Below are 12,942 nucleotides of genomic sequence, written 5' to 3' on the forward strand. Positions count from 1 at the left end.
ATAGGGTCTGATCCTTTGAATGTTGACTGTTGTAAACTGAGTGCCCGGGGTAACCAGTTGACTGTTGGAAAACAGTGCCCGGGGTAACCAGTTGACTGTTGGAAAACAGTGCCCGGGGTAACCAGTTGACTGTTGGAAAACAGTGCCCGGGGTAACCAGTTGACTGTTGGAAACTGAGTGCCCGGGGTAACCAGTTGACTGTTGGAAACTGAGTGCCCGGGGTAACCAGTTGACTGTTGGAAACTGAGTGCCCGGGGTAACCAGTTGACTGTTGGAAACTGAGTGCCCGGGGTAACCAGTTGACTGTTGGAAACTGAGTGCCCGGGGTAACCAGTTGACTGTTGGAAACTGAGTGCCCGGGGTAACCAGTTGACTGTTGGAAACTGAGTGCCCGGGGTAACCAGTTGACTGTTGGAAACTGAGTGCCCGGGGTAACCAGTTGACTGTTGGAAACTGAGTGCCCGGGGTAACCAGTTGACTGTTGGAAACTGAGTGCCCGGGGTAACCAGTTGACTGTTGGAAACTGAGTGCCCGGGGTAACCAGTTGACTGTTGGAAACTGAGTGCCCGGGGTAACCAGTTGACTGTTGGAAACTGAGTGCCCGGGGTAACCAGTTGACTGTTGGAAACTGAGTGCCCGGGGTAACCAGTTGACTGTTGGAAACTGAGTGCCCGGGGTAACCAGTTGACTGTTGGAAACTGAGTGCCCGGGGTAACCAGTTGACTGTTGGAAACTGAGTGCCCGGGGTAACCAGTTGACTGTTGGAAACCGAGTGCCCGGGGTAACCAGTTGACTGTTGGAAACCGAGTGCCCGGGGTAACCAGTTGACTGTTGGAAACCGAGTGCCCGGGGTAACCAGTTGACTGTTGGAAACCGAGTGCCCGGGGTAACCAGTTGACTGTTGGAAACTGAGTGCCCGGGGTAACCAGTTGACTGTTGGAAACTGAGTGCCCGGGGTAACCAGTTGACTGTTGGAAACTGAGTGCCCGGGGTAACCAGTTGACTGTTGGAAACAGAGTGCCCGGGGTAACCAGTTGACTGTTGGAAACTGAGTGCCCGGGGTAACCAGTTGACTGTTGGAAACTGAGTGCCCGGGGTAACCAGTTGACTGTTGGAAACTGAGTGCCCAGGGTAACCAGTTGACTGTTCGGCATACCAAGATTGTTTTCAGAGCAATAAATTCCATTGAAAGAAACAGAAAAATGACAGACAAGTCCATAATTAGGCTGAGGTGACTTTTACTAGACATCTGCAATCACAGAGTGACAAAGTGGAGAAGTTAACAAAAAGTTTAGGGCACCACGGTGTTACAGATAAGTACAAATGTAAAAAAGTTTATATATATATATATTTTGTTCATAGATTAAAAAACAGGATACAAAATAAAAACAACGATCATTGTCAGCCTGTCCTACTAAGACAAAAAAAACTAAAACGCTACGTTCCAATATCCATACTACCTAGTATGAAGCAATGTAACAGGCATACATTCTATGTAGTGTGGAGGATGGAACAGAATCAAGGGTTTAGGGAATGAGGACGCAGCCTCGGTCTCCTAGCGTTTGTCCCATCTCTCAGGACGGGGGTGGACTCCCCGGCTCGGACGTCCCGGCTTTGCTGCCCTCGCTGACCTGCCTCTTCATCACCATCTCCCTGGCAACGCAGGTCACCTGGCCGTTGGTCACAGTCATGGCCGCCGCCCTGGAAGAGAGAGGTAGAGTGTGAGCGCAAAGCAAAACGGGGAGATGGTAAGGGTGTCCTGCGTGGCTCAGTTGGTAAGACTGTAGCACTAACAATGCAAAAGGTCACCGGTTCAATTCCCAGGGATAGAGGACAGGTTGAGTGTGATGCAAGGAGGAGTTGTTTAGGGAGGGCGAGAGGTTGAGTGTGAGAACAAGGAAAAATGGCATTGTAATGCAGCAGGGAGCACCTTGCTTAATGTTGCAGATGAAATTGCCATGAAGATTATGCCCTTAGTGTGTCAGAAAGCTGTCTGTCATAGTGGGGGACCCAGGAGGAAGTATTCATCAAGCAAGACAATGCCCTATAATAAGGGTTTGGAAATGTCAGCCAATGAGTTGACTACTAGTTGAAGTTGTTTCACAACACTTAAATAGCTGGTTTTTGCTGATGTGTACAAACTCTGCTAGCATTCTGGTAAGACGCCCTATGGGATTTAGCGGGGTTTTGCTAGCATTCTGGTAAGACGCCCTATGGGATTTGGCGGGCTTTTGCTAGCATTCTGGTAAGACGCCCTATGGGATTTGGCGGGCTTTTGCTAGCATTCTGGTAAGACGCCCTATGGGATTTAGCGGGCTTTTGCTAACATTCTGGTAAGACGCCCTATGGGATTTGGCGGGCTTTTGCTAGCATTCTGGTAAGACGCCCTATGGGATTTGGCGGGCTTTTGCTAGCATTCTGGTAAGACGCCCTATGGGATTTAGCGGGCTTTTGCTAACATTCTGGTAAGACGCCCTATGGGATTTAGCGGGGTTTTGCTAGCATTCTGGTAAAATGCCCTATGGATTTAGCGGGATTCTGTTGTTGTGCCCCCTTGTGTACTAAGCCAGTAATACCATAAATCCCAGTGTGAGAGAAGGACAGTATAAGGATATGACCATCTGAATAACGATCCTACAAGGCTGTAGGCTACACAAACCCTGCTACGCCTACATTTGTGTGAAATTACAGATGCTCATTCTTTTATTTGTTTGATATTAATAAGCCTGTATTCTAGAAGGCCTGTATTCTAGAAGGCCTGTATTCTAGAAGGCCTGTATTCTAGAAGGCCTGTATTCTAGAAGGCCTGTATTCTAGAACACCTCTTCTGACCAAATGAGTCTGTATAAATGTAAGCACATTCACTATGGGACTATATAACTTAAGATAAGCACCTTTCTCTTTAAAAGCCAATAAAAACAGCCCAACCAAGAATCAGTTTGTCCCCCCCCCCCCCCCATTTATGAACACTTGCAATCTCACCTTTACAAGAGTAGCTATCAGGAAGGTTATAGTCACCTCAACAATCATAGTGTGAGGGCGGGGTTAACGGTTTGCTGAGCCAAGCATATGTGTGGGAGGAGCTATGAATGGACATTTCTCCATTGAAAGTCTATGGCCATTGGAATGCATTGAAATAAATGGCACCATTTTGCTTTAACTTACTTCTGCTTGGCCTCCTCCGTCAGAGTGGTCATTCCTGGCTGGTTCTGCTTCCCAAAGAAGAAGCTGGACCACCAATGTCCAGAGTCTTGTTTGGGCAGACCTGAGAAACAAGATTAACAACGAGGTCAAACACACATAAAATGACTAAACATAAGACAATTGCCTATATAATAGCCCCAACATAATACATAAGAGGTGTTCACGGATATACAGTGACCCGATGACCTGAATTCTATAGTTCAGATCGGATCACGCTCAGTAGCCACGGACCGGTGTGAAAATATGTTTTAAAAAATAAGACCAGATTTGAAATTATTTCAATAAAATACCCTGATAAAAATAACTACCATCTAAAAAAAATATATAATAAAATTGAATTAGCTACACATGGCAGTTGGTTCAGTAAAAAAATTAAATTACTCTCCTTCATCGGTCTTCCTCGCTCTGTCTAACTTGAGCCCTCGCTATTCATGGGTTGGGCGTTTCATCACAATAAGAGTTTTGAATGTTTGTTTTGGACTGATGCCCCCGACTGAGCCTTCTACTCAACGCATCATCAATGAGCGCCGATGAAAATTACAAAAGATGCATTACAGTGGCTTGGAAATACAAGGACATTCAACAAGGAGGCAAATCATTAGTTGGAAAACTTTTCCCCTCGTCATTTTGACGTCACCAGATTGACTTTAGATGTAGTATCACGCTTGCTAGCATTGCCAGCTATTTTTGACAAAGCCTAGTGGTTAGAGCGTTGGACTAGTAACCGCAAGGTTGAAAGTTCAAACCCCCGAGCTGACAAGGTACAAAATCTGTCGTTCTGCCCCTGAACAGGTAGTTAACCCACTGTTCCTAGGCCGCCATTGAAAATAAGAATTTGTTCTTAACTGACTTGCCTGGTTAAACAAAGGTCAAATAAAATAAGAAACCCTCAAACTTTTATAGACCTACAGGCCAGGCACACACATATATACATATATATACATATATATATACACATATATATATATACATATACATATACATATATATACACATATATATATATACATATACATATACACATATATATATATACATATACACATACATACATATACACATATACATATACATATATATATATACATATACATATACACATATACATATACACATATACACATATACATATATACATATATATACATATACATATACATATATACACATATACATATATATACACATATACACATATACATATACATACACACATACATATATATACATATACATATACATATACATATACATATACATATATCAACAAAAAGGGCAAACAATTCACACAATGAAAGTGCACAAATTAGTGGGAGACAGAGAGCATTCTGGAGAGACAGAGAGCATTCTGGAGAGACAGAGAGCATTCTGGAGAGACAGAGAGCATTCTGGAGAGACAGAGAGCATTCTGGAGAGACAGAGAGCATTCTGGAGAGACAGAGAGCCATTAGGGACATAATTTATGAAAATACTAAGCTGTAGTGTAGACCCCAATGTAATTCTCAACGGATCTGGTCCACCTCAGATCCGAATCAGCAATTGATCCCCCCCCAAAAAAAAAGACCTGGTCCTGGTGGTGTCAGATGGGAATTTCACAGATCCAATTCGGTTAGGATCTCAATTTCAGTTCCAAGAACACCTGAACTGTCACATAACTCACTAAACAACCTTATCACTGTGGAAAGACTGCCTGCCATTCTCTGCTGCCTCAGGGCACAGTGCCATGACATCACCAACTGACTGGCTCAACTCACAGCAAGGGAATCCTACAGTCACCAACCTTAAAAGGACTACCATGTAGTAAGACTGGGACTATACCAGTATCACCATACTCACACGGTCCCTACCCCAACAGTTTGGGAACTCCCAGTACCACAGTCCCCACCCCACCAGTTCGTTAACTCCCAGTACCACCCCTGAACACAGTCTCTACCCCACCAGTTTGGGTTAACTCCCAGTACCACCCCTGAACACGGTCCCTACCACAGACACATTTCCCACCAGCACCCATATGCTTGCTTTGTGTACCTGGATGGTGTGGAATGACCTCCCCACTGTACTCTGAACTGCCACAGGAGCTGCTGCTGGAGGTGGAGCCGATGCGCCCTGGGGAAAGTTAAACCAATAGGATTGTTAGGTTTGTACAGGACAACTCATTCAGTACCTTTACAAGCCCAGTCCAGACCGAGGCTATTGTCACAAGATCAATCCATTCTCCTGTCACTGTATCAGGATAGGGCTGGACAACACAACCCATTCATGACCACGGTTTGATCCCCACAATTTCTGAGGTGCAGTTAACTCTAATGAACTTATCCTCTGCAGCAGAGGTAACTCTGGGTCTTCCTTTCCTGTGGCAGTCCTCATGGGAGCCAGTTTCATCATAGCGCTTGATGGTTTTTGCGACTGCATTTGAAGAAACTTTCAAAGTTCTTGAATTTTTCCGTATTGACTGACCTTCATGTCTTAAAGTAATGATGGACTGTCATTTCTCTTTGCTTATTTGAGCTGTTCTTGCCATAATATGGACTTGGTATTTTACCAAATAGGGCCATCTTCTGTATAGCACCCCTACCTTGTCACAACAAAACTGACTGGCTCAAACGCATTGAGGAAAGAAATTCCACAAATTAACTTCTAACAATGCACGCCTGTTAACTGAAATGCATTCCAGGTGACTACCTCATGAAGCTGGTTGAGAGAATGCCAAGAATGTGCAAAGCTGTCATCAAGGTAAAGGGTGGCTACTTTTAAGAATCTAAAATATATTTTTGATTTGTTTAACTTTTTTGGTTACTACATGAATCCATATGTGTTATTTCATAGTTTGATGTCTTCACTATTATTCTACAATGTAGAAAATAGTTTTTTTTTTTTAAATAAGTAAAACTGTAGGTATATCCAAACATTTGACTGATTTTTTACTTGCATGACAGTTTTCAATGCTTCCAAAGACAAAGGAAAATCACACTGATGGAGCTTGATTAAGTTAGGTCCTGAGGGCTTCGTTTGTTAAGACATGTCCCGGCCCAAGAGTTACTCACTTCGGTAGTAGTCATTGGTAGCAACAAGAGAACCGCCTGCGTTGATCGCTGCCATTCTTCAGATCTTGTTGAATATTGCGTTAGATAGAAACCCTGGAAGAAAGGGAGACTAGAAGTCAAACATTTGTACAAAGCCAGACATTATAGCACAAGTTTTTTTTGCAGTTCTTCAGAATGCATGGCTGGCTAAGTACATACAGGAACACCTCCCACACTTATCTATATGACCAATATTGAAGCAAACATTACTGGCAAGGCTGTCTCAAATTGTTAGTGTGTAAGCTACCATCTGTTCTGTGACATTAATGTAGGCATCTGATACTACTAAACACAAATGACAAGGTATTTAACTGGTCTAGGAACCGTGGGTTAACTGGTCTAGGAACCGTGGGTTAACTGGTCTAGGAACCGTGGGTTAACTGGTCTAGGAACCGTGGGTTAACTGGTCTAGGAACCGTGGGTTAACTGGTCTAGGAACCGTGGGTTAACTGGTCTAGGAACCGTGGGTTAACTGGTCTAGGAACCGTGGGTTAACTGGTCTAGGAACCGTGGGTTAACTGGTCTAGGAACCGTGGGTTAACTGGTCTAGGAACCGTGGGTTAACTGGTCTAGGAACCGTGGGTTAACTGGTCTAGGAACCGTGGGTTAACTGCCTTGTTCAGGAGAAGAACAAACGTTTTTTTTACCTGGTCAGCTCCGGGATTCTGCCCAATTAACCTTTCGGTTACCGGACGAACGGTCTAACCACCCAAAGGTATAACCACTCTCGACCCAAAATTACAATATCTTAAGTCATGTGGGTGTGCTAAACTCAGGGACCATGTCCTAAACCTAACCATGACCAAAACCTGACCCTAACCATGACCAAAACCTGACCCTAACCATGACCTAAACCTAACCCAAACCTGACCTAACCCAAACCTAAACCTGACCTAACCCAAACCTAAACCTGACCTAACCCAAACCGTGTGGTACATAACTAGCTAGCTAACGTTAAGATATCTAGCAAGGTGTAGTTAGGCGCCTAGCTAACTTACAATGTTCCCATTCTTTAACAAAAAACGTGAACGAAAATGACAAACTTGAGTTTAGAAACATATCATATGATGGTCTGTTGTTGAAGGAAAAAGCTAACTCGACAAAACGTTACCTAGAATAACATGTTGTCCATTTGGGACGAAAGACCTAAAAAAAAATATACATTTGTCGAGATAAAATGTCAAAAAGCAAATCTTCCTCGGTAATGTTGGCAAACAATAACATGAAAGTGAGTTTAGCTGCAAACAAATTACAAGAAAAAAAAAGATCCGAGTCTGTAAGACTGAAATCACGATGACTTCGTGCTATTATCAAAATGTCCAAAACACAACCTTATAATGACCGAGAGCATCATTAGCATTAGCTAACTAACTTAGCATCACTGTATTCATCATTAAAATGCAGTTTAAAACAAAATCTCACCTTTCTTTTGTTTGTTACCCAAGAGACGTGCTGCACCCAAGTCAATCTGCGAGACGAGTAAGGGAGTTAACGCTTGGACGACGGGGCCCATTTATAAAATAGATGTTGTTTGGTGTAAATAAAACCCTCTCTAACGACCCTGTAATAAGTAGTGAAATATATTCGCAGTAAATGTTCGGTTTTTTTTTGTTGTTGCCAGAATGAAGGATTGGCGAGTGGTTTTATACTACGAGGAAGACACTCGGATGTTGGTCAGACAAGGAGGGGTTTGATTTTCATTCGTGCACGACGTGCAAGTGGGTTGACAAGAGTGTGTTTGCTCAGAAAAAAAAACGGCTTATAAAACTATTTATAAAATATAGTAAATAAATACATATTTATCTGTCAACAATTGTAAAAGAAATATATATATACATATTTATCTGTCAACAATTGTAAAACAATATATACATATTTATCTATCAACAATTATTATATTTATCAAATTGTTTCCAATACCGATAAACTATAACTTCCCTGGTGGTCTAGTGGTTAGGATTCGGCGCTCTCACCGCCGCGGCCCGGGTTCGATTCCCGGTCAGGGAACAACTGTTTTAACAATAGATCTCCTATCAACAGACCTTAGTAGATTGTCACGTCCTCTTCAAATCAAATCAAAATATTATTGGTCACGTGCACGTGTTTAAGCAATGTATGCGGGTGTTACGAAATGCTTGTGTTTCTAGCTACAACAGAGCAGTAATATCTAACAATTTCACAATATACACATCTAAGTAAAGGAATGATGAATTAAGAATGTAATAAATATATGGATGAGCAATGTCAAAGCGGCATTGACTAAGATACAGTAGAATAGAATACAGTATATACATATGAGTAATGCAAGATATGTAAACATATGGATCATTCTGGATGATAGCGGGATGAACAAGAAGTGGCTCGGGTGGTTGTTGTCCTTGATGATCTTTTTGGTCTTCCTGTGACATCCGGTGGTGTACGTGTCCTGGAGGGCATGTAGTTTGGCCCCGGTGATGTGTTGGGCAGACTGCACCACCCTCTGGAGAGCCCTGCGGTTGCGGCCGGGGGCAGTTGCTGTACCAGGCGGTGATAATGTCATTCTATGACATTAAAGACTGTAAAAACACCAGGAAAACAGCCCCGAGTGATTTTAATATTTGGTCATCTGTTCCCAAGTACTCATAATAGACAAAGGCCTATGAAATTGTATACACATGTAAGAAAAGTTTCAAATAAAATTATGTTTTAGTCGCTACACTACATGACCAAACATATGTGGACTGACTGCTCATCAAATATCTCATTCAAAAATCATTGGCATTAACACGGAGTTGGTCCCCCCCCCCTAGATGTTGGAACATTGCTGCAGGGGGACTTGCTTCCATTCAGCCACAAGAGCATTAGTGAGGTTGGGTACTGATGTTGGGCGATTAGTCCTGGCTCACAGTCGGCGTTCCAATTCATCCCAAAGGTGTTTGGTGGGGTTGAGGTCAAGGCTCTGTGCAGGCCAGTCAAGATCTTCCACACCGATCTCGACCTCACTTTGTCATGTTGAAACAGGAAAGGGTCTTCCCCAAACTGTTGCCACAAAGTTGAAAGCACAGAATCGTCTAGTTATATTTGTGGGTGAATTTTCCAGATGCCTCTTCAACCTCAGGAGGCTGAATAAATTTGGCTTGTCACAATTGAGAGCATCCTGTCGGGCTGTATCACCGCCTGGTACGACAACTGCACCGCCTGTAACCGCAGGGCTCTCCAGAGGATGTTGCGGTCTACCCAACGCATCACCGGGGGCACACTGCCTTCCCTCCAGGACAACTACACCACCCGATGTCCCAGGAAGGCCAAAAATATCATCAAGGACAACAACCACCCGAGCCACTGTCTGTTCACCCTGCTATAACCCAGAAGGCGAGGTCAGTACAGGTGCATCAAAGCTGAGACTGAGAGACTGAAAAACAGCTTTTATCTCAAGGCCATCACACTGTTGAATAGCAGTCCCTAGCCGGCCACCACCCGGTTACTCAACCCTGCTTCCCTGTACACAGTGGGCTCCAAATTCACTGGCACCCCTGACTGGCACAAACAATACTTTAAAAAATAATACTTAAAAAAATAAAGAAATAATAAAATGACAGAGAAACTCAAAATACATTTAACCAAAATCAAGGTTTCATCATAATTATTGTCACTCCTCATTTAGTACTTAGTGCCACCACCTCTGGCAAGGACAACAGCATGGAGTCTTTTCTTCTAATGTTTGACAAGGTTAAGGAACACATTTGGAGGGATTTTGGACCATTCCTCTATGCAAATCCTTTCAAGATCCTTCCCATTCTTGGGTTTGTGCTTATCAACTGGCCTCTTCCACTCAGCCCACAGGATTTCCATTGGATTGAGGTCCGGCGACAGATGACAGAACATTGATTTTGTCGTCACCCAACCATTTCTGTGTGGATCTTGACGCATGTTTTAGGTCATTGTCTTGTTGGAAAGTCCACCTACGGCCAAGTCCCAGCCTTCTGACAGAGGCAACCAGATCGTGATCCAAAATTGCCTGATACTTGGTGGAATTCATTATGCCATCAATCTTAACCAGTGACCCTGGACCTCTGGCATTAAAACAGCCCCAAAACAACACTGACCCACCTCCATATTACACCGTGGGTATGGGGTGCCTCTCCTTGTATCTCTGTTTCACCGTGGGTATGAGATGCCTCTCCTTGTATCTCTGTTTCACCGTGGGTATGAGGTGCCTCTCCTTGTATCTCTGTTTCACCGTGGGTATGGGGTGCCTCTCCTTGTATCTCTGTTTCACCGTGGGTATGAGATGCCTCTCCTTGTATCTCTGTTTCACCGTGGGTATGAGGTGCCTCTCCTTGTATCTCTGTTTCACCGTGGGTATGAGATGCCTCTCCTTGTATGCATCTCTGTTTCACCGTGGGTATGAGATGCCTCTCCTTGTATGCATCTCTGTTTCACCGTGGGTATGAGGTGCCTCTCCTTGTATCTCTGTTTCACCGTGGGTATGAGGTGCCTCTCCTTGTATGCATCTGTTTCACCGTGGGTATGAGGTGCCTCTCCTTGTATCTCTGTTTCACCGTGGGTATGTGATGCCTCTCCTTGTATGCATCTCTGTTTCACCGTGGGTATGAGGTGCCTCTCCTTGTATCTCTGTTTCACCGTGGGTATGAGGTGCCTCTCCTGGTATCTCTGTTTCACCATGGATATGAGGTGCCTCTCCTTGTATCTCTGTTTCACCGTGGGTATGAGGTGCCTCTCCTTGTATCTCTGTTTCACAGTGGGTATGAGGTGCCTCTCCTTGTATCTCTGTTTCACCGTGGGTATGAGGTGACTCTCTCTCCTTGTATCTCTGTTTCACCGTGGGTATGAGGTGCCTCTCCTTGTATCTCTGTTTCACCGTGGGTATGAGGTGCCTCTCCTTGTATCTCTGTTTCACCGTGGGTATGAGGTGCCTCTCCTTGCATCTCTGTTTCACTGTGGGTATGAGGTGCCTCTCCTTGTATCTCTGTTTCACCGTGGGTATGAGGTGCCTCTCCTTGTATCTCTGTTTCACCGTGGATATGAGGTGCCTCTCCTTGTATCTCTGTTTCACCGTGGGTATGAGGTGCCTCTCCTTGTATGCATCTCTGTTTCACCGTGGGTATGAGGTGCCTCTCCTTGTATCTCTGTTTCACCGTGGGTATGAGGTGCCTCTCCTGGTATCTCTGTTTCACCGTGGGTATGAGGTGCCTCTCCTTGTATCTCTGTTTCACCGTGGGTATGAGGTGCCTCTCCTTGTATCTCTGTTTCACCGTGGGTATGAGGTGCCTCTCCTTGTATCTCTGTTTCACCGTGGGTATGAGGTGCCTCTCCTTGCATCTCTGTTTCACCGTGGGTATGAGGTACCTCTCCTTGTATCTCTGTTTCACCGTGGGTATGAGGTGCCTCTCCTTGTATCTCTGTTTCACCGTGGGTATGAGGTGCCTCTCCTTGTATCTCTGTTTCACCATGGGTATGAGGTGCCTCTCCTTGTATCTCTGTTTCACCGTGGGTATGAGGTGCCTCTCCTTGTATCTCTGTTTCACCATGGATATGAGGTGCCTCTCCTTGTATCTCTGTTTCACCGTGGGTATGAGGTGCCTCTCCTTGTATGCATCTCTGTTTCACCGTGGGTATGAGGTGCCTCTCCTTGTATCTCTGTTTCACCGTGGGTATGAGGTGCCTCTCCTGGTATCTCTGTTTCACCGTGGGTATGAGGTACCTCTCCTTGTATCTCTGTTTCACCGTGGGTATGAGGTGCCTCTCCTTGTATCTCTGTTTCACCGTGGGTATGAGGTGCCTCTCCTTGTATCTCTGTTTCACCATGGGTATGAGGTGCCTCTCCTTGTATCTCTGTTTCACCGTGGGTATGAGGTGCCTCTCCTTGTATCTCTGTTTCACCGTGGGTATGAGGTGCCTCTCCTTGTATCTCTGTTTCACCATGGGTATGAGGTGCCTCTCCTTGTATCTCTGTTTCACCGTGGGTATGAGGTGCCTCTCCTTGTATCTCTGTTTCACCGTGGATATGAGGTGCCTCTCCTTGTATCTCTGTTTCACCGTGGGTATGAGGTGCCTCTCCTTGTATCTCTGTTTCACCGTGGGTATGAGGTGCCTCTCCTTGTATCTCTGTTTCACCGTGGGTATGAGGTGCCTCTCCTTGTATCTCTGTTTCACCGTGGGTATGAGGTTCCTCTCCTTGTATCTCTGTTTCACCGTGGGTATGAGGTGCCTCTCCTTGTATCTCTGTTTCACCGTGGGTATGAGGTTCCTCTCCTTGTATCTCTGTTTCACCGTGGGTATGAGGTGCCTCTCCTTGTATCTCTGTTTCACCGTGGGTATGAGGTGCCTCTCCTTGTATCTCTGTTTCGGCACCAAACATGGCGATGCTGTATCTGATGTTCCATTTTGGTCTCATCTGACCAGAGCACCTTCTTCCAGTCATAATTTAAATAACGTTTGCGTCTGGAGGTCAGAAATGGCTTTCTTCTGGCAACCCTTCCAAAGAGCCTGTGGTTGTGGCTTCTAGTGGTGTTTTTTTAAAAAAACCTGGTGACCCCAAGGCCCACAATTCTTTCACACTGATTTTGGGGTAGTTTGTTGCTTCTCTCACCATCCGCCTCCATATCCTGGGGTCAAAATGCATGTGTGTCCTCTTCCCGTGAGGTTTTCAAGT

The 12,942-nt window shown here is 44.7% G+C and overlaps 1 protein-coding gene and 1 non-coding gene across 2 annotated transcripts; one reads left to right on the forward strand and one right to left on the reverse strand.

The window, feature by feature from the left end:
• Positions 1-1,221: 1,221 nt before the first annotated feature.
• LOC109881164 (pancreatic progenitor cell differentiation and proliferation factor B) lies at positions 1,222-8,305 on the reverse strand. The gene is made up of 5 exons (XM_020473321.2): positions 7,710-8,305; positions 6,249-6,341; positions 5,233-5,310; positions 3,166-3,265; positions 1,222-1,701 (listed from the first exon to the last, which is right to left on the reverse strand). The coding sequence occupies exons 2-5, from the start codon at positions 6,301-6,303 to the stop codon at positions 1,575-1,577; spliced, it is 360 nt and encodes a 119-aa protein (XP_020328910.1). The 5' UTR covers positions 6,304-6,341; positions 7,710-8,305; the 3' UTR covers positions 1,222-1,574.
• trnae-cuc (transfer RNA glutamic acid (anticodon CUC)) lies at positions 8,223-8,294 on the forward strand. Its single transcript has one exon. It is a non-coding gene; the product is annotated as a tRNA-Glu (tRNA).
• Positions 8,306-12,942: the final 4,637 nt, after the last annotated feature.

Source organism: Oncorhynchus kisutch, linkage group LG24, assembly GCF_002021735.2.
Source record: "Oncorhynchus kisutch isolate 150728-3 linkage group LG24, Okis_V2, whole genome shotgun sequence".
Classification (NCBI taxonomy): Eukaryota; Metazoa; Chordata; class Actinopteri; order Salmoniformes; family Salmonidae; genus Oncorhynchus; species Oncorhynchus kisutch.